The sequence below is a fragment of the Phalacrocorax carbo genome, chromosome 1 (assembly GCF_963921805.1).
Source record: "Phalacrocorax carbo chromosome 1, bPhaCar2.1, whole genome shotgun sequence".
NCBI classification, from domain to species: Eukaryota; Metazoa; Chordata; class Aves; order Suliformes; family Phalacrocoracidae; genus Phalacrocorax; species Phalacrocorax carbo.
Window position 1 is genome coordinate 200,098,167 of NC_087513.1, and position 22,983 is coordinate 200,121,149.

The 22,983-nt window shown below is 36.0% G+C and overlaps 1 protein-coding gene across 4 annotated transcripts in view; it reads right to left on the reverse strand.

Annotated features, from left to right (window-relative positions):
• Positions 1 to 22,983, reverse strand: part of ATM (ATM serine/threonine kinase) — an 82,953-nt gene that overhangs the window by 14,099 nt on the left and 45,871 nt on the right. For all 4 annotated transcript variants that reach the window (XM_064441247.1, XM_064441246.1, XM_064441245.1 and 1 more), the window contains 17 exons: positions 22,669 to 22,845; positions 22,147 to 22,321; positions 19,554 to 19,641; positions 19,043 to 19,198; positions 18,024 to 18,132; positions 17,153 to 17,241; positions 16,955 to 17,057; positions 15,744 to 15,892; positions 14,209 to 14,313; positions 13,579 to 13,698; positions 12,287 to 12,521; positions 10,172 to 10,339; positions 4,412 to 4,531; positions 3,147 to 3,364; positions 2,166 to 2,373; positions 1,120 to 1,233; positions 568 to 726 (listed from right to left, as the gene is read on the reverse strand). In XM_064441247.1, the coding sequence (XP_064297317.1) occupies positions 568 to 726; positions 1,120 to 1,233; positions 2,166 to 2,373; positions 3,147 to 3,364; positions 4,412 to 4,531; positions 10,172 to 10,339; positions 12,287 to 12,521; positions 13,579 to 13,698; positions 14,209 to 14,313; positions 15,744 to 15,892; positions 16,955 to 17,057; positions 17,153 to 17,241; positions 18,024 to 18,132; positions 19,043 to 19,198; positions 19,554 to 19,641; positions 22,147 to 22,321; positions 22,669 to 22,845 (2,493 nt within the window). The remainder of the gene's footprint in view (positions 1 to 567; positions 727 to 1,119; positions 1,234 to 2,165; positions 2,374 to 3,146; positions 3,365 to 4,411; positions 4,532 to 10,171; positions 10,340 to 12,286; positions 12,522 to 13,578; positions 13,699 to 14,208; positions 14,314 to 15,743; positions 15,893 to 16,954; positions 17,058 to 17,152; positions 17,242 to 18,023; positions 18,133 to 19,042; positions 19,199 to 19,553; positions 19,642 to 22,146; positions 22,322 to 22,668; positions 22,846 to 22,983) is intronic.

A 22,983-nucleotide genomic window follows, 5' to 3' on the forward strand; every position in this document is an offset into this window, starting at 1 on the left:
GTGATGGGGGAAAGCAGGGACATTAATCTAGATATGAGACGATTGCAAAGACAGGTTCCAATAAAAATTAAGCAATAACAACATTAACATGAAGCCACAGTTCAGTATTACCCATCATCATGGCTTTTAACATATAAAGGTCATATAAACTAACCAAAGATATACTGCACAAGGCTAAATACTTAGATAGAACAGATGTTATCACTGAAAGCAGAAAAATTACTCAATTCAGTATGTACTTTTAACAATAAACCCACTCGTCTTTGTTGCATTTAAAATGCCTTTTACAGAATTACACACCAAGGACATTTATCACAAAACTCTTTGGAATAGTTGAGGCTATTTGTTGCAGAAAATATTAACCGTGTTTTGTTCAACCCCATAATTACTTCTTTCAATAATAATTACCAATGTATGCACAAACAGAGGTTTTTTCTATTACTCTTTCTTAACAAAAGTCAGCTGATGAGCTGTACACTAAAATACCCTTTGACAATTTTTTTTTTCTTTTTTTAACAAAATGAAAGGACTGAATGTAATTAATAGAATAGAATTATTTGTAGTCACCACATCAAGCTGGGAGATTTCTTTCGGTGCATTTTTAATTAACTTATTTCTTCTTATTGTGTCTGGTTTTGTGAGGAGTTCATCTTTGCTAGCATTTGCCAAAGCTAATATTATAAACAAAGTATGATGTGGATGATCCAGTGAAATTCTAGATATTAGCTGTCAAGAAAAACAAAAAGATCCAATTACTGAAAACCATACAGAGGAAAAAAAATTACTTAACATTATGAATTCTTTTGAACTTTTAAGGTTCGTAGTAAGAAACAAAAAGTAATACTTAGATGGTATTTCCATTACTAAAATATATACAGAGTATATTCCTACCTGCATAAGACTATTCTTATACCACAAGAAAATCAATTAAGTAGCAAGGAAAAAAGTCCCCAAACCTCTCCCCCTACTATGCTGATTTTGCACCACTCATTTTTAATACACCTTTATCACCTACATAACTCATTTAGCTATAACTGCACAAAGGAAGATACACATTGTTTAGAAGTATGCACTATTAAGCCAATCAAGATATCTTTAGGTACGAAAAGTATAAATTACATTATTCAGAACTTCATGAAATCCTAAACCACCCATCATCTTGGTTCCCATCCGAGCAGCCAGCTGGTACATCAGAGGCAAAAACTTGTATGAAGGGATCTTCTCTGCATTTTTCTGTAGTAGAGAAAATTTCGTTAGAAAGCTGTACTAAAAACCACAAAAATTGTAATCATAAAATACGAGGCAAGGGCTAGCAATGTGGTTTTGTATTTTTTTTTAAACTGAGAGTAATCATTGCTGTGTGATCAAATGGCAATCCAGTGAGTATCACATCATCTTGGTCCATGTCTCCTGAATGCTATGAGTCCTTCACAAGAAAACTACTATTTTCTATTCTGTTAGAGCAGAGCTTAGATATATTGATTCAGAATTCATTTCTAGATTTTGTGGCAAGAGACAATCCTAATAAAAAAACCCCACAATCTAGTTTAAGACAAGAAATAATGTGTGTTAAAAATATGAGCAAAGAAACACTTTCTATTTTTCTAATTATAACACAAAGCAAAGAATTAAATTATACATATCTCTGTTATAAAGAGATCATTCAGGTAAGAATTAACAGATTTCCTACATGAACCTAAAAATGACAGAACCAGCCTGAGAATGAAATCTTTACTGGTCCACGGCTACTGTGTTGTAAAGACAATCTAAAAGCACATCCTTTCACCTAAAAGAATATATTATATAAATGAGAATGACATACTAAAGGACACTGATGATGGGTAGTATCCAAGGTATGTGAAGAACAAGGTGACGACAGTGAAAGATCATGAGATACGCTTAATCATACAGACTTGTCAAATTAAAATGCTAAATTAAATTAAGTTAAATTAAAATGCATTGAGGATTACAGCTGTCTGACAAAAAACTGATGAGCAACGATTACTGAAAAAAGCAAGTTTTGAGGGAAAAGTTAAGGAGATACATAGTAAAGCATACTACACAGCACTGTAATTCATCTTCTAGAAACATGGAAGGAGATGGCAGAGAAAGATGGATAATTTAACGTCAAAGAGTAATAAGGAAAAGCAACAGCAGACATATACCTTCATCATTTCATTGACTCTATCAACTCCAGAATTTTCAAGCCACAGGGAACAGAGTCGGAAGATCCACATATCATGTTCTTCTCCACTTAGTAAACAGCTGATGTAGTTCTCCACTGCTTTACACAAGAAACTTTCACGATCCCCAGTTAGGGCACGTATGGCACATTCATCCAGTTCAACTTCTCGCTGAACCTTCACTGTGTATCTATGGGAACAGAGATTTTTAAACAACAAATTATCTCTTAACGAACTTACAAGCAAGGCTGTCCCTACTTCTCTTGCTTACTAATTTAACATTTTTTAACTTGTTTTGTATGTACAAGCCCAGTAAAATAAACAACTAAGAAACCAAATTGTGTGACCTATTTCTTTGGTGTATGTCCACAGAGACCCTCCACTCTAAGTACATTTTCAGTCAGTGTCTTTTTTCTTTTTTTATGATCTAACCTCAGCACTGGTGTAAATGAGAATATCCAGTACAGATCATTGTGTAAGGACTTCAGTTTCCAACTGCTGATGTCCAAATTCTTTAGCTCACTTGGCAATTGCTCTTACTAAATCTTTAAGAGTTCTGTATTAAGATGAATGCTACACTTACACCAAACGTGTCATGAAGAAAAATCTCAAACATTTATTTTTTTACTCTGTAACGTTTTCTCTGTCAAACAAACTAAACAGCTTCAGGGAATAAATGTAAATTCTGGCCCATGATCATCCATACTGTTTAACTGCTGTAACACTCCTCGGCTTAGTTTTGGCTCATGCTATCTAGGCACTCTCCTAGACCACATTCAGGCACAGTTCCGAAACTATATGCAACAAGCGCTACAGATTTGGCCACTATTTTGTGAAGAGAAGGGAAAACTCAGCTGTAGAGATGTGACCCATGCTGTACCAGTTGCCCAGAGAGACAGAGAATTAGTAAAGACAGAGCCTTTGATGGCTTCGTAGTCACCACCTCTCCATTTGAATGCTCACCTATTAGTCTGAACTCTGCGCTCCCTTAGGAGGCCAACCTCCTCCTTGGCCTTCTTCAGTAATGCCTGCTTATTTTCAAACTCTGAGGATTTCATGTAATTCTCAATACGCTGGTACTGATTATCTGAGAAACGAGCTAAAGACAGGAAAGCTTTCATCTTTCCTTTCTTCAGCTCATCGCTGCCTTCTCCACTGTGGCTTGCAGCAATTTCCACAGCCTAAAATGGAAGTTACAATGATGATAAGATTGATAATCAGATTAACAGTGCTGCATAATACTTGACTAAACTCTATTATCGCAGAGAAACAGAATGGTTGAGGTTGGAAGGGACTTCTGGAAGTCGTCTTGTCCAACCTCCCCTGCTCAGGCAGGGTTATCTGCTCTAACAGGTTATTTAATGTTGCCTATGGAATATATATGCATACAAAATAGAACATAGGCTGAATATTTTATCCTAAATTAATTTAATCTTTGAGGAGTGTTTCAGTGCAAACAGGCAAAAATATCTTGTATGAAACAGCTTTAATAACCATACAGGAGTCTCCTACAGTTATCTATCTTTTAGAATAACAAAGCATGAAGTTTTAAAATAGTTTTACAACCTTCTATCATAAATTGGTGAGAAGAAAAAATAAAAAGCAGTTCAAAAAGTGCCAAAAAGAGAAGGAAATAATATGTGAAAGTTTAATCATCAGAGTGAAGAAACCATGTAAAGAGTAACAGAGAAAAACAACTACATAGGGTTTCACAAATTACCATGAAATAAAGAAATGCAGAGTAGGCAAATATTAATAAAAATGTTTCTACTACTGATTAAGAGTTTAAAAAAAATTACAGCACTTTGAAACACTAGTACAAGACTTTCCAGCAACCGGAAAGAGATTGCAAATCTCTTTGCAATTTCTTTGCAAGAAATTGCAAATACAATTCCCATACTGAAAACATATTAAGTGAATGATCTGTCCTGAGGAGGAGAGGATGGGGTGGCATAGGAAAGGGAGACAGGACTAGCCGTCATTATCACTGAACCTTTAAGCCAGTATTACACAGAAGTTTCACTAGGAATTCTGTAAAGTCATATCCTGAATATTTTATAAGATTACAATGTTATACAGTACTACGTGAAACGATAATATTTTTATAAGAATCCATATTTTTAATCCAGAAAAATAAAGGCTGCATTGTAAAATTTACTTGACATTTTAACAACATATTTAAGCATAGTGTTATCTCAAAGACTGCACATTTGAAAGACTGGATGCACCTTTTCTAAGTATTTCTGCATGATGACTGTAGGGTTTTCCAAGCATGTTTCTGCTAGCCAGGTTCCACATAGCCTCAGACACTCTGTATACATCAATTTCAAGTGAGGATCATTCTCAACCTTTGAGAAAGCAAGTTTTGGAAAAAAAAAAAAGAAAAAAGAGCAAGGCATCAAATAAAAATACTTTTTACATAGCAGGTACGTAATATATAAAGCTTTTAAACCTTAAATATAATTCAATCACTCAGGCCTATTATGTGTAATGTATTTACAGAGTAGTTCACCATCCACATCTACAGTAGTCAATACCTTAAATCACATTCACATTCTATGTTTGACTAAAGGAAGGCACATATTTTTAAATACCTGACAGTTTGAACAATGAAAAACAGAATAAAACAATGACAAAATGTAATAAAAATGAAATAAATTCACAGCATGGTTCCAGAACTGTATTTTCTAATATCCCCATTTAGTCTGAAATACCATAGTACACTGTGCAGGAAACATTCAAGAATTGCCATAACTATGTGTGATCATTAAATTTTTTCGGACAGACCTCTACATATAAACTTGATTAAAAGCTCTCTGAGAAGATGATGCAGCAGGTAACCAAAGGACTTGCCTCCAGATTGGAAGGTCAGCTTTAACTGTATAGTAAGACAAGTTTCCAAAGCACTTTTAGCATAGGGTATATATTAAAGACCACCTGATCAAGATGGCAACGCTGACTGTGAAGTACTGAAGGATATCATAGGCTGCAAAAATACAAAACCTCCTTATGTGGACATGGTAAACGGAACACTGGAAGGTGAGAGAAGGACGAAATTTTTGGAGGCCCTCATCAACTGATTCATGGAGCAATCATGAAAATCAGAAGAGGAACAGCAACTCTTGATTTTGCCCTGGTATGTATGGAAAACTTGGCCCAAAATTCTCCAGCTTTTCTGAAGTGCTATATTTTTTAATGTTGTAGTTGGATTCAAAGCAAATGTTTATTACCCTCCAAAAAATACCTTAAGCAAGCCATCATAGCTGAAGACAGAGGTAAAGATGGTGAAGAGATTTTTACCAGATCAGTAGACAAAATGAAGTTTTGCCCAAGTGAAAAAGAAAATATATTTTAAAAAAATCATAACATATCCTGTCAAATAAAAAAATAAAACCCCACCCTCAGGCTGTCCAAAAAACCAAAACAACTTGAAGACGACTCAACAAATAATAAAAAAGCAGTTTTTAACCATATTAGGAGCAGTTAGCCACCAGACAGTGCACTTGATAAAAAGACAATAGAGTTATAAAACAAATAGCACTCTGAGAAGATAAAGCAGAAAAAAATCTAAATAATTTGCATTTGTGTTCACTGTGGAGGAGCTTGAAGAGTCCCACTGCAAAGCTTTTCTTTATGAGGGATTCAAAGGTCTGTCTGCTATTGAATTGCCAAAAACAAAGGCTACTCAACAAATAGACAAAATGAAAACCATTAACTCACCAGGATCAGAATGTATTTTTCAAAAAGGTCTACACCAATTCACAGATGAAATACCTGAACTACTAAAAGAGGTATAAAAGCTTTTGCTTAAAACTGCATTAATGTAAGAGGAGTGGCAGGTGGCAGACGTGACACTGATATTTTAACAAGTTCCAGGGAAGCACAGGTCAGCAAGACTCTTATCAGAAGTGGGCAGATTAGGGGAAAAAAAAAGCCAAACCAAAAACAAAACCCACAAATAGAATAGATGTATTAATATGACAAAAAGCCAGAATAGTTTTTGTAAAAGGACATAGAATGACAGAAAAGTCAAGGCTGGAAGGAACCTCTGGAGACTGTCTAGCCCAACCTTCTGTTGAAAGCAGGGCTTTAGATTAGGTTTTCCAGTACTCTCTTAAACTGAGTCTTGACTAGTCATTTCCAGCAAGGGAGTTTCCATCACTTTTTTGGGCACACTGTTCACAGTGTTTAGTGGTGAAGAGTTTTCTTTCTGTATCCAGATGGCATTTCCCTTGAAACAATATGTGCCGTGTCTTTTGCCCTTTCACTGTGCATCTCTGTGAGCAGAGTTACCTCCATCTTCACTATAACAACCTTTCAGGTATTGAAAGACTATGACTAGATCCCCCCATGCCTTCACTTCTTAAGGATGATAAAACCCAATCCCTACAACCTTTATTCCTTTGCCAAGTTCTCCAACCTTCTAATTATTGTGGTGGCCCTCTGCTGGACCCTCTCCAATTTTTCAGTGTCTCTTGAATGGTGGAGCAAAACTTCACACATTTTTTCAGGTTTGGGCCAAGAAGTGCCAAACAGAGTAGAATATCTTAATCTACTGGCTACACTCTTGGTGACACAGCCCAGGACATGGTTCACCTTCATTCCTACAATGGTACACACTGTGAAATCATTTTAGCATGCTGTTCACTGGGACCCCCAGGTCCTTTTTGTCAACGCTACACCCCGGCCACTGAGACCCCTCCCTGTAATGCTGCCCGAGTTTACTCTATCCCACGTGAAGGACTTCCAACTGATCCCATGCAATTCCTATTGGCACAATCTTCCAAACTATTGATGCCTCTGTGGCTGGTGGCTCTTCCTTCCAGAACATCTATCTCCTTCCCATTTGCTGTTATCTGCAAATTTGGTGAGGAAATTCAGTCCTGTCATACAGATCTCAGTCACAGAAGTAGCATCATACGCCGTAATAAACTCCAAGGAACTCTACTTCTGACTGGCTACCAGGCTGCCTTTGAATCATCAACAACTACCCTTTGAACTCAGCAGTTACAGCTAGTTTTTCACCTACCTTGTGGCTTATCTATCCAGTCTCTATCTTACCAGCTTCTCAGGAGGGATATTGTAGGAGACTGTGTCAAATGCCTTGCTAAAATCAAGGTAGATGACATCCACAGCTTGTCCGACGTCTACTGGGGAAACGGTTTCATCACAGAAGACAAGCAGGTTGGTCAGGCATGATAGTGTATTTCTGTTGGCTTTTACCAACCACCTTCTTTTCCTTCATGTGCATGGCAATAGCTCCCCTAAAGACCTGTTCTGTAATTTTCCCAGGGACTCAATTGAGTCTGACTGCTCTGTAGTTTCTGATCTTGCTTTTCGACCTTTTTGTAAACGGGTGTGACTGCCCTCTTCCAGCCATCAGGACTTCCCCTCATCTCCACAACCTTTCCGAGATGATACAGAAGTGGCTTTGATATGTCAGCCAACTGTTTTAGCATCCTCAAATGTATCCCATTTCCCAACTGAACTGAACTTCTTGAAGAATTCAACAAGCAAATGAAGATCTGTATGATTCAGCCTACTCCAACAGATTTCAAACAGTCATGAGACGTGGTTCTTCTACAAAAGGCTCTTGAAGAAACTAAGTTGCAAGAAATAAAATACCTGATTCTTGGAAGGATAAAGAACTAAGGCAACAGAAAGAGAAATAAATGGGCCACTTTTTACAGTGGAGTTAGGTCACCAGTGAAAAGCCTCCAAAGATCCAGTCATCTGTGCTGTTCAAAAGATATTAATCTTGAGAAAGCAATGAGCAGTGAACATAAAATCTAGTGATATTGAGTTATTCAATGTGCTAAAAAGGAGGACAGACTGAAGAACTGCAGACAAACAATACATGGAACAAAAAAAAACCTGATTAAATTACCAGCAAAATATAGATGTTAGGTGATCCATGAGAGGGGGAAAAAGACTTCTTGTATACAACAATGGACTATGAAACAGCTATTTCTGTTTGGAAATATAACTATAAAACATCACCTCACTATGGAGAATGGGGGCAGGGAACATGTGATCAGTGGTTTTTCCAAGATCAGAACTAACAACAAATGAAGATAGGGGGTTAGAATGGTTTGTTCAAAATGAACAAAAGGAAATGGCTCTTAAAACAGCAGGAATTAAGCTGTGAAACTCCTTGTTGTAGGGTTTTCTTAGATAGTAAAAGCTTACAGACTCAAAAAGGGAATTGGACAAATTCATGGTATAAAAAAAATTGGAAGGAATTACCTACAAAAAGACCACCTCTGGTTCAGGAAGTTCTTGTGCTACAAATCAGGCTGGGGGAGTACTCTGGCTACACAGCCCAACTATTCTTTACACTCTTAGGAACTTCGTATTGCCCTTACTGAATTGGGAGAGAGGTATTTTTGTTTCACTTCTTGTATTCTGAACTGGAGACAGGAATTTGCTTCACATCAAGTGACGTAATTTTTCAGAAAGCTTACAAAAAGATCTAAGATAACTAAGATTCAGAGGTACTTGCTGAAGTCAAATTTGATGAGAAAACATTCCCCTGTTTGAGGTAAGATTACATTTTCAAAAGTACAACAAAAATTTCACAGTTCATTGTGTTTGTAAACGGGTGTTTGTAAACGGGGGAGAATTCAAAGATGTGGAATGGCCCTCCAAGTTATATGTATGTTCCTTGATAACGGATTAGAGTTCAAGGGACAAAGAAGTCTGAGGTACAGTAGTGAATGTTTATCAGTCAAAAACCTGCCTGGAATTTCTGTACACTTTGTGACACAGCTTCAGGCCCACTGAAATGGAAGTCTCAGCTCATACTCCCACCTTTGCACAAAGACTCCCTACAGGCATCACAGACATGCCTTCAACAGAGATATGCTTCTTTAGCATAAAATATATTATTAGTGTCTCCCTGTATTAGTCTTTTTTTACACAATAAGGACCAGAGATAAAATCTGTATTATTATTCTTCTCCTAACAAAAACATGTACACTATTACAGTTCCCAATACAATATGTATCAGAAATAGAGTGGCCAGCAGGAGTAAGGAAGTGATTGGTCCCAGCACTGACAAGTCTGCACCTCCAATACTGTGTTCAGTTTTGGGTCCCCCACTACAAGAAAGACATTGAGGTGCCAGAGCATGTCCAAAGATGGGCAATGAAACTGGTGAAGTGTCTGGAGAACACAAGTTTTATGAGTAGCAGCTGAGGAAACTGGGGTTGTTTAGCCTGCTGAAAAGGAGGCTGAGGGGAGACCTTATCGCTCTCTACAACTACCTGAAAGGAGGCTGGAGTGAGGTGGGTGTTGGTCTCTTCTCCTAAGTAACAAGTGATAGGACAAGGGGAAATGGCCTCAAGTTGCACCAGGGGAGATTTAGATTGGATATTAGGAAAAAATTTCTTCACCAGAAGGTTGTCCAGCATTGGAACAGGCTGCCCAGGGAAGCAGCTGAGTCAGCATCCCTGGAGGTATTTAAAAGATGTGTTACATGTGGCACTTAGGGACACGGGTCAGTGGCAGAGTTGGCAGTGTTAGGTTAACAGTTGGACTCAATGATCTTAAAAGTCTTTTCCAACCTATAACAATTCTATGATTCTGTGCCTAAACAATCCTGCTTGGCCATTAGTTTCTTTAACTATTGGCACTGAACAAGATGATACACTTCTGTGTAACAGTTTTGTTTAAAACAAGTTAATTTTTTGTCAAGGGAAATCATCTCTGATTTTAAAAAGCTGTATATTTTACAGTGGTGGCACTGGAGGCAAAATAATGAATAATGAATTCTAACATCTGCCACTCTAACAGACTGGCTTTGAAAACCCCTGATAAGATTTGCTAATACTTTTTTTTTTTGCTTTCAGACATTTTGATAGTACAAAACAGATTTAGTAATACTGCAGACAGCCTTTTAATTTGCTTCCAAGGGAAAACTTCAGAAAGTGGAAATAGGATCTTAAATAATTTAATTCCCATAAGTTTATACATTATATAACACATACCTGAAACCAATCTGCATCTAATTTTTTAATCATCTTTTTAAGAATATTCAGTGCAAGACTCTCTTCCTTTTTAGCCCAGAAAACCTGAGCTTCTTCTAGTTGCCATTCAGAAACTCCATATCCCGTTGGATTGTATTGCTTGATCTGAAACATAGCTCTTTCTGGAAGCTGAAATAAAAAAAAACGATAAAGAATTCTTTAAGTCAAACACATGTATCTCACAGTAAGTTTAAAAACAAAACTCCATATTCATTTGCTCTACTTGTGCAGCATATTCTGTCTATCCAATGCTAAGAATTTATTTGCAGCAGAGAGATTAAGTTTTTTCCTATGTACTTGCAGAAAATCCTGATTTGCAACAAAAATAGGACTGTGGAATTAAACTTCACAAACCCCAAAATAAAGTATCAATGTTTAATGCTTTAAGTTACTTGGAGGTATAAAGCGTAGAAATGATACAATCAGTACCTACTGAAATAATGGATTTATAATTTTAGCTTGGTGATTATTCTTGCATCCTAAGAGACTGAAGAAAAATAATAAGAAAAATGGCACCACCATACACTAATTCTTTTGTACGCCTACCTCTTCACTTGTATCACTGGTGAAGTAATATCCTCATAATTTAGTAATCTAGTATCACTATGATAGTACAAAGAGCAAACTATCTTTTTAATAATGTCAAAGATCGAGACTAAAGTGTATTTGTGCAAGTTGTCCAATCAATAACCAAATCAATCAAACTCCTAAATAAGCAAGGTAAACAATTAAAATGTAAGAATGCCTATAAATGACCATGTAAGTTTGGGTACTTCAGTTAGCGGCTAGTGATGATTCTGTATGGCACTCTCTTCCTTCCCCTGACAGATGGGAGTGGCACCAAAGAGGAGTAAAAGCCATTAGTTGCAAAGAGCGCTTCCTCAAAAACTTTTTGACATCCAGACACTTACTGTTGTGAACTACTAGTATGCCAAAAGGAAAGGGTTATCATCCCATGGCTTGAAAGACTGATAAGACCCAGAAGTATGCCACAGAGGTTACACATGACCTACAACACTCAAGAGGCTGGAACTATACTGTTTTCAGAAACACACTGGCTCAATTTTTCAGAACGTTCTAATCCTCCCAAAATATGCTGCCCCAATTTTTATCCTTTTCTGTAAATAAAAACCAAAGTGGAAAAAAAAATTCTCTGTTGAGGCTCATACAGGACACTCGTCACCACAGTGTTAGTGGCTGGGCAGGCATGAGAGAAAAAATTCTGAAGCAGTAATTTTTCCAAACAATTCCAGAGGCACTGAGGAAACCTTGCAAATTTATGAAACCCAAGACAGCTGTTGTATTGATTTCATCATTATTCACAAAAAGAGTTGGCACCTTCCTGAAATCAAAGTTTAATGCAGTTTCACATATGTGAAGTGTTAAACATCTTTCCAGGTCATGTATTTAGCTGGACCTATTTTATTCAGAGATTCTTGGAGGATATTGTTGCTCTGTAAATTCTGGTTGAGTTACTCCTCCAGATGTACTACCTAGAACAAGCCAAGGTTGACTCTGGACCTTAAATGAATTAGCAGCTGCAGAAACCACTGACACTGCAAATCCCATTAAGTCATTTACTGAGAGATTAACCACAGTGCAATGGTGTTTTGAGAATATAAAACCTTGAGGACAACACTAAATATACAGTTGCAATGGAGTTTAACCACAGTGCAATGGTGTTCTGAGAGTATAAAACCTTGAGGACAACACTAAATATACAGTTGCAATGGAGTTCTTTCTGCAGCTTTATTCTGGAACACTATGACAGTATGATGCAAGTGAAAGCTGGATATATAAAACTGCACCAAAATAAAGTAACAGACCTATTAAGAACATTCTTCATTAAAAATTTCATTTTTATGTTCTACGCCATAGAGTAGCTTACAGGTATGAACAAAATTCAGGAAACATGCCCATAAATACCATTTATGAATAAGTTCTACATAGTTTAAGTCTCCAACTAATTGATTCATTGAATCAGCATACACTTCACCTTTAGTATTGTTAAAAAATGAAGTTCCTTTACAAACTAAAAACCTGAACACCTGTCACTGATCTTTCCTGGAATGTTACCTGTGTATTTTTAGCAGTTCTTGCCAATCTAGAGAGCTCCACTAGATGTTTGGTCAGGATGTCTTTAATACATTCTCTTTTGGTATTTTCATTCTCCTTTTCAAGCAAGATCTCCAAAATTACAGTGCGCAGAGCCATGATAGGTTCCTGGAAACGGAAGTCACTGTCCTTGAGAAGCTGGGACTGTCTCTGCCATTTCAAGTAAGTATCATTCAGTTGTTGAGTAGTAACAGATCTGTAATTGTTACCAAAAAAAAAAAGACCTGTAAGTAGTTCTCACTAAATATCAGTGAAATGCAAGGTGAGTAACAAAAGCAAACTACCGAGGTAGATCACAATCTACAGTTCAAAACCAAGAAACAATCCATAAAACCCTACAATGATAAATACGCAGAATAAACTGGCAGGCTTCCAGTTTTAACAAAAATGAAGATCAAGAGATCAACATTAGTGAGGTGGATAACTCCACTGTAAACATTCTTGATTAAGCATCAAAAACTGTTGTGTAAAGGTCCATCAGCAAAGGGAATCACATTCAAACATAGGGCTACTTCAAAGATAAAAGACCAAGATTCCTATATAGTCGTATATGGATTAATATAAGAACAAATTCCAAACTGTGAAGCTGCAGCTGTGTAGGTTGCCATTATATGTATTATTTTCTTAAGCAATTCATTAACTGCAAATAGCAATGGTTCATAAGGTCCTGGACATGCTAAATGACTGTAGGATGACTAAGCAACCAAACTGATAAAACTGTAGCAGAAAAAATTCAATGTCAATAGCACTACAGAGATAAATATCTTCCTGTGATTAACAAGGAATGTTAAGAATTCAGGTACAATACTGATGGTAATATCAGTCCATGAAGAAAGTGATTCAAACTGAAACAACTTTCAGTAGATCTGCAGGTATCATCAAGAAAATGGAAAACGTTTTTAGAAAGGAAACTGGGACGGAATGACTCAGTCGCTTTAGTAAACCAAAGGCTAGGAGATACGACTGCCACCTTAGAGTATGCCAGAACTCAAAGGAAAGAAAACAATTCTTTAAAATGCAATATTGGCATAATATAAAATAATTAAAACTAGACCACAAATAAATATGTCTGGAAATAAAGAGAATCTAGATTTGTCTTCACATAGGAAAGCTAAAATCCATATAATTTTTAAGATTAAGTTTGAGATGTTCATGAATAAAATTTGTGAGGTTGTTTTATTGCTGTGCTAGACTTCATCTACCAAAAATCCTGAAAACTGAGAAAGAAGTATGAGACAAGCTTAAAAAAATACCTGGAGAACAGCAGACCTATATTTTCCAACTCTCCAATTAGCTGTAGTCTGCAGAGAGTTGGATATAATGAATAAACAGACTCAAGACTGCCTTTGCACAGCTCTTCTACTTCATTCACTCTATGGATTTAACAGAGAAATAGTAAATTAATTTTTTTAATATCCACATGTAAGTCCAAATATCCATAACATAATTTCCATACAGTGAACAGAATTTAAACAGCAAAACTATTCAGTTCAGAATTATTTTGTATTACCAATAAAGTTCAAAATCTTAGGTTTGTCAACAAATGAAAACATGGTAAGCATATATAAACTCCAAAGCCTATGTGACAGCTCAGCTAAAGAAGAGTAATCAGGTTCAAATCCACTTAAGAGGACTGGAAAGTAAGGGATGTATACTACAGGAAATGTATCTTCAATTAGCACACAAATTGTATATGCACATAAGACAAATTTAAGTTAAAAAAAAAAACAACTTAGAAATTAAGTTGCAGTTCAGAAGTACTAATTTTATTTTATGCATAAGTCTTTATTCAAGCCCATAAAACCCCATAATAGTCTTTCATACATGACTTGTTACTACACACACACACTCTCTCTAACAGCAGAATATTTGCATACAGTTACCTGGCATCTTTAAGACCATCATAGAAAGCAGAGAATTCCTTATCTTGTAAAGACTGAAGAGCATCATACAATGATTCATGGTACCCTGGTCTTCCTGTCTCATCTCTTAAAAATCAAAGTAACATAAAATAAAAGGAAAATTACATTTCTCTACAAAGAAGTCAGTTTTATCTTTATGACAAATATTTTTAGTGGTACATTTTCTGCAGTTGGATGGATTGCTGTTTTGCATGATAAAAATAATAATTAAATCCTTTAAATTTAAAATTAATTTAGTATTTTATACATCCAAGCTGTTCTGTTAAAATGAAGAAAAAACAGTAATTGTCAAAACTTTTGGAATACAGAGAATATATTCAAGGTTGTATCAAAAACACAACACAAAACCAGGTGCGCAAGTAAAATTTAATCATAACATGTTTCTCACAGTATTATGCTGGAAGATATATACTATGGTATGGATACAACTTCTGTTCAGAATCAAAAATTTTTTACATTTAACTTCAAAAATATTTTTAAAAAGAAACAAATAAAGAAAATTGGAAGGCTTAAAAACCTATAGTGATCAATTTAATGTTCTCTTTGCCCTTTTCACTTTTCTTTCTTCTTCTCCTTGACCCTCCTCTTTCCTGCCATCTCATTCTCTCTCTTTTCATCTTACATGTTCTTTTTCTTCTCCTGTGTTAAAGCTGAATATTCTATTTACCTAAGAGGTTTATAACCAAACAGGTTTATACAGACCCTAACCCAGGGACAAAAAGAGCCCACCTATATGAAGTTTGTTCTGATTGTGGCATGGCATATGCCCTTCAACAGCATATGTCTGTGAAGTCCTCCAGGTGCTTCTAAACAATGATCTTAAGACATACCAAGAGTATGTTCCCCAGAGCCATCTCTCTGTAAGAGTCTTAGGAGAAAAATCCTCCATTCTCCTGACTACTAGAAGTTAACGTAGAAGCAGTTACTGAAGACCCCATCACGTAACTTCTGCTTTTGCCAAAATCTAGTCAATCTATTCTGTATTCCTCTAAAATATGCGATGATGTAGCTGTACTAGTTCACCCTATATCCTGGCCAGTCATATGAAATAACTAACGCCAGGCATTACACAAGGGAGATTACTCCTTATGAGGGAGCAGCCATGAATCAACACTGGCGTTTGCTTACCCAGGTCTTCATAACATCTTGTGACTTATCAAGTAGTATTTTCCCCATTTGCTTATAAATTAAACATTAAAAACTATCTGTCTCTCATATGTACTTCAGACATCTCTGTGAGTCAAAAATGGAAAATTTCAGTTTATTGTTATTGAACAAAAAGAAGAATCAACTGTGTATAGATTCCCAGGAAAATGAAAAGTGATGTGCATACAAAACAGCCAGGTCTAAGTGAAGACGACTGTTTTTCAATTCAGTGATTAAGATAAATTAGGTGACCTGCTTCAAAGAAATTATATTCTAATGTTGTCTTTTTGCTTGGAACTGAAACTATTGCCTTTCACTTAAAGAGCTAGCAAAAAGGTAAATCAGTTTACTTGACAGAAGAGATGTGGCCCCACTGCATATTCCTCCATGCTGCCTGGTAGCGTATTTCCTGTAGTTCCGCACACCACTCAGTGTTTTCATGTTCCAGTCCTTTTAAATACATGGAAAGAGTGTGGCAAAGCCCAAAATTCTGCAAAGCCTGGAATTAACAAAATTACTGAAAGTTGGTTTTCCTTATTTCATAAACTGAACTGTTTTTTTTAAAAGGCTTGGTTTTACCTCTGGAAACAAAAAAGCCTTTGCAGGTATAAGGCAGAACCATAAACTCAGCACTGTGTAAGGTGAAAACTTTTTCATAAGACTACTAATCACACACACTATTGATACCTGCAACCCCAGAAAAATGGTTTCAGCACTCCTGTGGCTTGCATTCTTTGAAATCAATTTCTATGTTGTGTTTCAAATGAACTATCTGCTCATGTTTCTCCATAACTCCTGGGTAGTAAGCCAAAACTGGTTTTACTTCTTAATGAACTGTTTTTCCTGGTGGGGTTTGAAAAAATTTCCCACAACTCCTAAACTCCTATCTGTTTGAAGATTATAATGACTTTATAATTGTGACCACTTACCCAGGTTATGTGCGCAGCCACTATGAAGGAGAAACACAATGGAATTTTAACAATGATACTAAATAATTTGGGGTAGGAAAAGTAAAGTACCATAGGAAAATGAAATGAGGGGAAACACAGATATACCTGTGCTATGTTATTACAGAACTGGTGCAAACTTCTTTAGGCTAAAAAAAGCAACATACTTTTAAGGGATCAAAACAAGACAATATCAATTATATTTACTTATTTATTTTATCAGAAATACCACCGTTTCAGTGAGATAGCTGCCATAATGGATAGGTTTAAAGAATAAGATGGCAAAAATAACCCAATTACATTACTTTTTATAACCTGTCATTTTAGGAGCTGGCCAAATTCTGCATAAAATTACATTTATTTTGAAATATTTCACAAAATCCATTACCCAAAACAGGGATTTCGGGTGAGTGACAAGAGGACTATTAGCCGTAATGTCTTCAGGACAAACACTGTGTTGTCTTATACAGTTTGGAAGCATATGACAGTGGGCTGGACTTGATGACTAAAGACATCTGTTTTAGTCCTAAAATAATTTTGCATTTACTACAAATGACTCTCAGTACAATGGATATCAATTCCTACACTAATTCCCTGTTATAAAATAAAATTACCTCTATTATTCCTGCCTGGCGAGTAGATGGAGAGAGGCTCGTCTCAAGGTCATACGTTACAAGGGCTTTCTCCCATACTGCTTCATGCTCATATGTTCTAATCCTGTTTTAAGTTAACAAGAAGTTTTCAATTTAAGTTCCTTACTAAAAAATGAAAGCAATGACTTTAAAGAACATAAGAACATTAATAAATTATACCGTGCTAATGGCTGTAACATTCTTCCTCCACCACAGCCATAGAGACTGTCAGGTTCTCCAATGCTTCTATATATGTCCATGAGAAGGTCCTGGAACATGCACCATAAAACAAAGAATTATTTCTTCTGGGGGCAGTTCAAGTGAGTTTTATACATATCATGTAAGCTTATAAACAAAAGTATTTCCATGTAACATGTTGTTATCATTGCTTAATTTTCCTTTATGCAGTATCTGAGTACCACAGGATGAAAAGTTTTGTAGTCTAGCAAAACTCTTCAGGACTACCTAACTTCACTGCTAAGTTACTAAAAAAACAGCACTGCGCCTTAGGTGGACTGGTTGAAAAGCAAAAGGCAGTAGTACTGAATGAGCATCAGACATAACCAGCTGAGCAATGCATTTTAAAGGTATACAAGCACAGTTCTGGAATAATGAACTATGGGAAGAAGTAAATTAGACAAGGCTACTGAATCAGATTTTATGTATCAAAAAAACTTGTAAGAGACTATACTACTTTGGTTTTGATTATTACAACTTGCTATACCACTTGCTAATCTGCAATGAACATATCTCTGACAAAACAAACTGAAAAATACTTGGCTGGTTACCACCATGAGGTCAGTTCTTTCGGGGAATGAAGTCTGCTTTGCTGCCATTTAAAATTTGCCAGTTAATTAGTTTTTTAGGTGAATGAACACTCAATTTAACTTGCCCAGCAAGGCCATTCAGTTCACTTTGAATTAGAGAATGAGAATTTTCAAATACAGTTTTTGAAGTTCAACTAGATCTGCCTTCAGCTCAGATGAAACCTACTCTTAATTTTAATTATATGGGAAGGTTTGCTTTCAGATTATGAAGCACACACATGTACCTGTAAACTTATGCCAGTTTCTTCTTTACTTTTTTCATTCAAAACAGTAATAGTTGTTCTTTGACTTTCTTCTTCAAATGTCAAACTTTTAGCTGCTTTCAAAGACGACCTAAAAAAATGTTTCAACCAGTAAAATTAAATGAAATTACATACAAAGAACTAAGACATTCTGAAACAACATTTAAGAAGTAAGAAGCACAAACACCAAACGCAAGATCAGGCCTGTCATATCCCCAGGTTATTCAAAATGGCTCTCCACCAGAATGACAACGGCGATCAGCTAAACTGGGAATATCAACACCAAGGGATTTCAACATCAAGGTGGCTTTTCAGAGAAAAAAAAAATCCCACCTTGTAATGTCTAATCTTTTATTAAATCAAATTGCATTTGTGAATGCCTGAAGCAAGAATGCTCTCTTCTGGGAAAGAATAAAAGCAGCTACATAATATATATGCTTACAACCATACTTTTGTTATACATTCACTGCCTTAGAGTTAGTTGTCGCCAAAATGAAGCTAGTAAACTAGTTCCATATTTTGATCTTGCTAGACCAGAACACAAAAATAACTCCCTCTACAAGGATCATTCAGCTCTACCCATCCTTCTGTGGTTTCTTTCTCCCCTTGATACACTTCTGGCCATAATTTAACCACTAGTACACTATTAACTATGAGGAATAGAATCAGAGAAGTGTTCAAATTAGAAAGTGAGATTCAATACATTTTAGTATTTGGAAGCATTAGCTTTAGTGAAGTTCCTCTAGAACTCACACTACTAAAGAAAACTTTCTGGTTAGAAATCAAAATGACATTAATTTGAGTGTGTCACAACTAGGAAACTAGCAAGGTTGCGATCACATTCAAGGACTGCTATAAATATTTTCCAGGTCAATACACACACCTGATGAGTTTTTTTTAAAGTTGCCTTGACTTTTCACATAACAAACACTACTGGGACACACAAAATATGATCCATTTTACCAGAAATGTCAAGAAACTGCATTCCTCAAACCTTGTACCTTTCTCGCTGTTTGTCTATATTTATCTTGTCTGCGTAGATTTCTGCGTAGAGCAAGGCTGTGAAGTGAGCAGCGCAAGACTGCGCTGCTATAGCAACCTCAAGATAATTCAGATCTAGCCAGAAGCTGTCATCAAAAACTGTACCTGAAAGAGATCTGATTAAATAAAGACTTTAATATTGCTGTAACAGACCTTCTCTCTAACATTAAACAAAATTAATCCAACCTAACTATAAAACCTTCCAAAGGCTAACTGTATCTTAGCCCCCCCAAAACCCATACCACAAAAAGTTTATCAGGCAAAAAGTTTTTAGAAAACTCCTTCAGTATATTTAGAACCCTTTAAGGCTAGTCATATCACTTCTGTAACAAATGCAAGGTCACTACTGTATCTTCATTCTTTCAACTGACATGTTCTCTACCACATCCTTCTTCCTTAATCCAGAGCGTCAACAGATCTTAGAACAGTCATAATTTAATTAAAGCAACATTTTGGAGAGCTGTAATTCACCTCTTTTGTCTTCTTAAGTAGTCGACAACAGCAAGCATGGCTCTTCGAGATACTTTATCCAAACTTCTAAAATTATGGGTTTCTTGCTCTGGGATGTGTATTTCAAAAGGAAGAATACAATGAACTTTTGTTATGACATATCCATTTATAAAATAAAAAGGCATATTTTGTACTCAAGAAAATAATTAAAAGCTTCCATGGATGGCACTTCCAAAATTAAATTAATAGTTTTTCACAGAATATATTTCCCCTCCTTATATGATGGTAGTGGCATTACAGTCATTTAATACTGCAATTTCCTTTATCAAACTATCTTTGCATTAATAATTTGATTCTATTTCTTCTTATAGAATTCAGAGATGATCCAACATCATTGCACAAAGCTGTGTAGCATACCTCTTCCTTGAGGCTTGAGCCATATAAAGTTATTCCAGAGCCACAGAAGTACTTATCAGTAGCTTTACTGTAGATTTTATAGAGTGTGTATGCTTATACAAAAAACACTACCTCCCACACACAGACACACATTTTTAAAGAATTCATATTTCTATGCCTTGCTTCTGGATTAAAAAAAAAATCAGATAACTACAGGTTGTGTTCTGGTCATTGGGTTAATAACTTTTTCATTTTTCTGAACATTTTAAATTTATAAACTACAAGAAGCAAGAAACAGCAAAAGAGTAAGCAAAGGATTGATTATTTGATTACTACTACACTGAAGTAAGATGCAGAGCTAGAAATTTCCCCTAAATAAAGCAAAAGCCACAGAAAAAAAAAAAAAAAAGCATGCGGGCATTTCGTGTGTTCCACCAAACAGAAATGAAGAACACTTACTTTCCATTCTAAATTCTAAGGAGAAATAACTCAACAGGTATTCTGAAAGATTCATTCAACAAAAAAATTACCTCTCTTCTGCAAAGTAATAGATCCAACTGACATGATTCTGGCCAGACCGACATACAATAAGTCCAAAATACTGTTCATTTTTAGTTTGGTGGGTCTGACCCTTGTCAGTCAGTTGGCAATTTATGATTAGGTTTGGTTTCTCAGGCAGTGATTTCTCAGTGATTGGCATGATGTTCACACTGTTTACGCTTTGAACTGCCAAGATGAACAGCCAATTCCTAGAACTTGCACATCAAAATAGATCAACAGGAAGTCTCTTGTTCAGAAGCACTCAACTCTCTCATGTCTAACTGCTTGGTCTTTGCCTCAGTTTGGATCCTGGTGGATTGGAATGAAATTTATCCAGGTTTTCTAGGGATATTTTTCTCCTTCTTTTGATACAGTAAGAGTTTCTCCTTGAAGAGAATTTTTATTTTGAATACTGTTGACGTTCTGTCATTCCAACTTTGGAATTTACATATCTTTGCTCTGTTGGCTAATGAACCTCCAGTTTATCTCTAACAACTCCCCAGCAATGAGCTTTGTACTACTTCATGTATGGTTTTTTTTGGTACCAGGACAGTTTTTCACCTGAAGAATTCCATTTAAAGCTTTTACATGTCCTTTATTTTGCTCTTATTGCCTCAATAAGATTCCACCCATAGAATCACAATCTTTGAAGAGGCCTCTATCATTTGCTCATCAGTGTGACTGAACTAACTGCAAGTTTATAAAACTTAGAACAATCCCTTCATACATTTCATAGCACATTTTGGGTTAGTCTGTACATCCATGATAAATTTGTGCAGCAGTTTCCCTGGCTGCTTACAGTAAGGGAATAGGAAATTGTTAATCCTTTTCTGTCTTACAAAGTAGGACAATAACAAAAATATCTGGATTGTGGGAACCGCTTGTTATCTGACTTAAAAAAGATCAAAGAATACTGCTCTAGTCTTTCTGGCCAGGCTAGTCAGCATCTACAAGACGTACCTTAAAATACACCTACTATCATTAGGCTTATTTACACCACTCTTACTACAAAATGCAATACTAAGGGTTCCTTTACCAATCTGGCAACCTGAAGTTTGCATGACTTGCCTGCAAAGAGGTTGCAAGACATTGTACAGACTCCTTCCTTTGGTGAAACACCAGCCAGCTTGATTAGAAGGTGCTTTGTTTTTAATGGAATTTACTGCATTACTCACACTCGGCTGCAGTTCTTTTTGTTACAACTTCCTTTCGTTCTGCTGCAATGGAACAGGTCTTTTGAATGTACAGGGAGACCATTATCAACATTAGTCAGAAGTTGAAGCAAGGGTTAATCGATGGGGAAAATCCAGGTGAAAACTGCCTTTAATCTCTCTTATTTGAGTAAGAGAAGTATTTAACTGACGATTAGACATTTTGAGAGACAGTCCAAGACTCAGTCTTGCAGCACACAACATTGGATGACATCTAAATTCAGGAGGTAATAAACATTATCCAGTTGTGAATAAGGAAAGAAGCTATGCAGAAGAAACTACTTGGGTGCTGTCAATGAACAGCTTCAAAATTACTGGTATCTCCACTGAAAAGATCAAACAATTGGACAGAAGCTTCTGAAACTCTGTGTGACTACAAGTGTGCATCATATGTTTCATGTCAGAAGATAATTTTTTTCATAGCCAGAATCTCTCTTTCAGCTGAAACAAAAATTTTATGCCATTACCTGAATCAGAATTTGGAGGTGTAGTAGATCTACTAGATGCGGCACATCTGCAACAGGCTGTAAAAAACTTCTGGATATGAACTGACAAAAGATTTCTCCAAGATTCATCTGAGTCATGAAGAAGGATATCATGAATCAGGTATGGCAGCAATGTTTGACACAAGTCTGTTTTCACCTAGAAAACAATCATGCACAGCAGCTGCTAAGGAAAACATGTGATTCTTGAGAAAGAACATGTAATGTGGAAAATGTAAACCACTCAATAGGGCTACGCTGGCTTTCAGTTGAAGTAGTTATATAATGTTCATCTATGTTTACAATTTTGTCTGAAATCTTGTATTTCAAGAGTGTATTTTGTGGGTATCTGCAATATCTGACTACAAAGGATCTAAATTACTGTTAAGAAAAAGTAGTAACTTAATAGCAGAAATTACTATTTGCTATCAAGATGAGTAATCATATATTTTTGTGCATCACAACACACATACCTACACATATATACATGCATAAAATTTAGCTCACCTCACATAGCGGCTTCATTAACTGGAGAACTTCATTTTGCACACCTCCACTGTCCAGTATTGAACTAGTCAGGCGCTTGATCCAGGTCTCATGATTTTCTCCCAAAGGAATCCACAGGTTTGTGTCATCCAAAGTTTCTACAGAAGCTTCCCTGTCATTAGCAGGTACTACAAAAAACTAGAAGGAAAAAAAATATATATTGCAAATATAAACAAATTCTGTGGCATTTAAAAAACCATACTGTAATCTGCACAGATTAAAACATATTAAATATTAACTGTGCTTTAAGTGATTGACAATACCAATTTTGTTCAT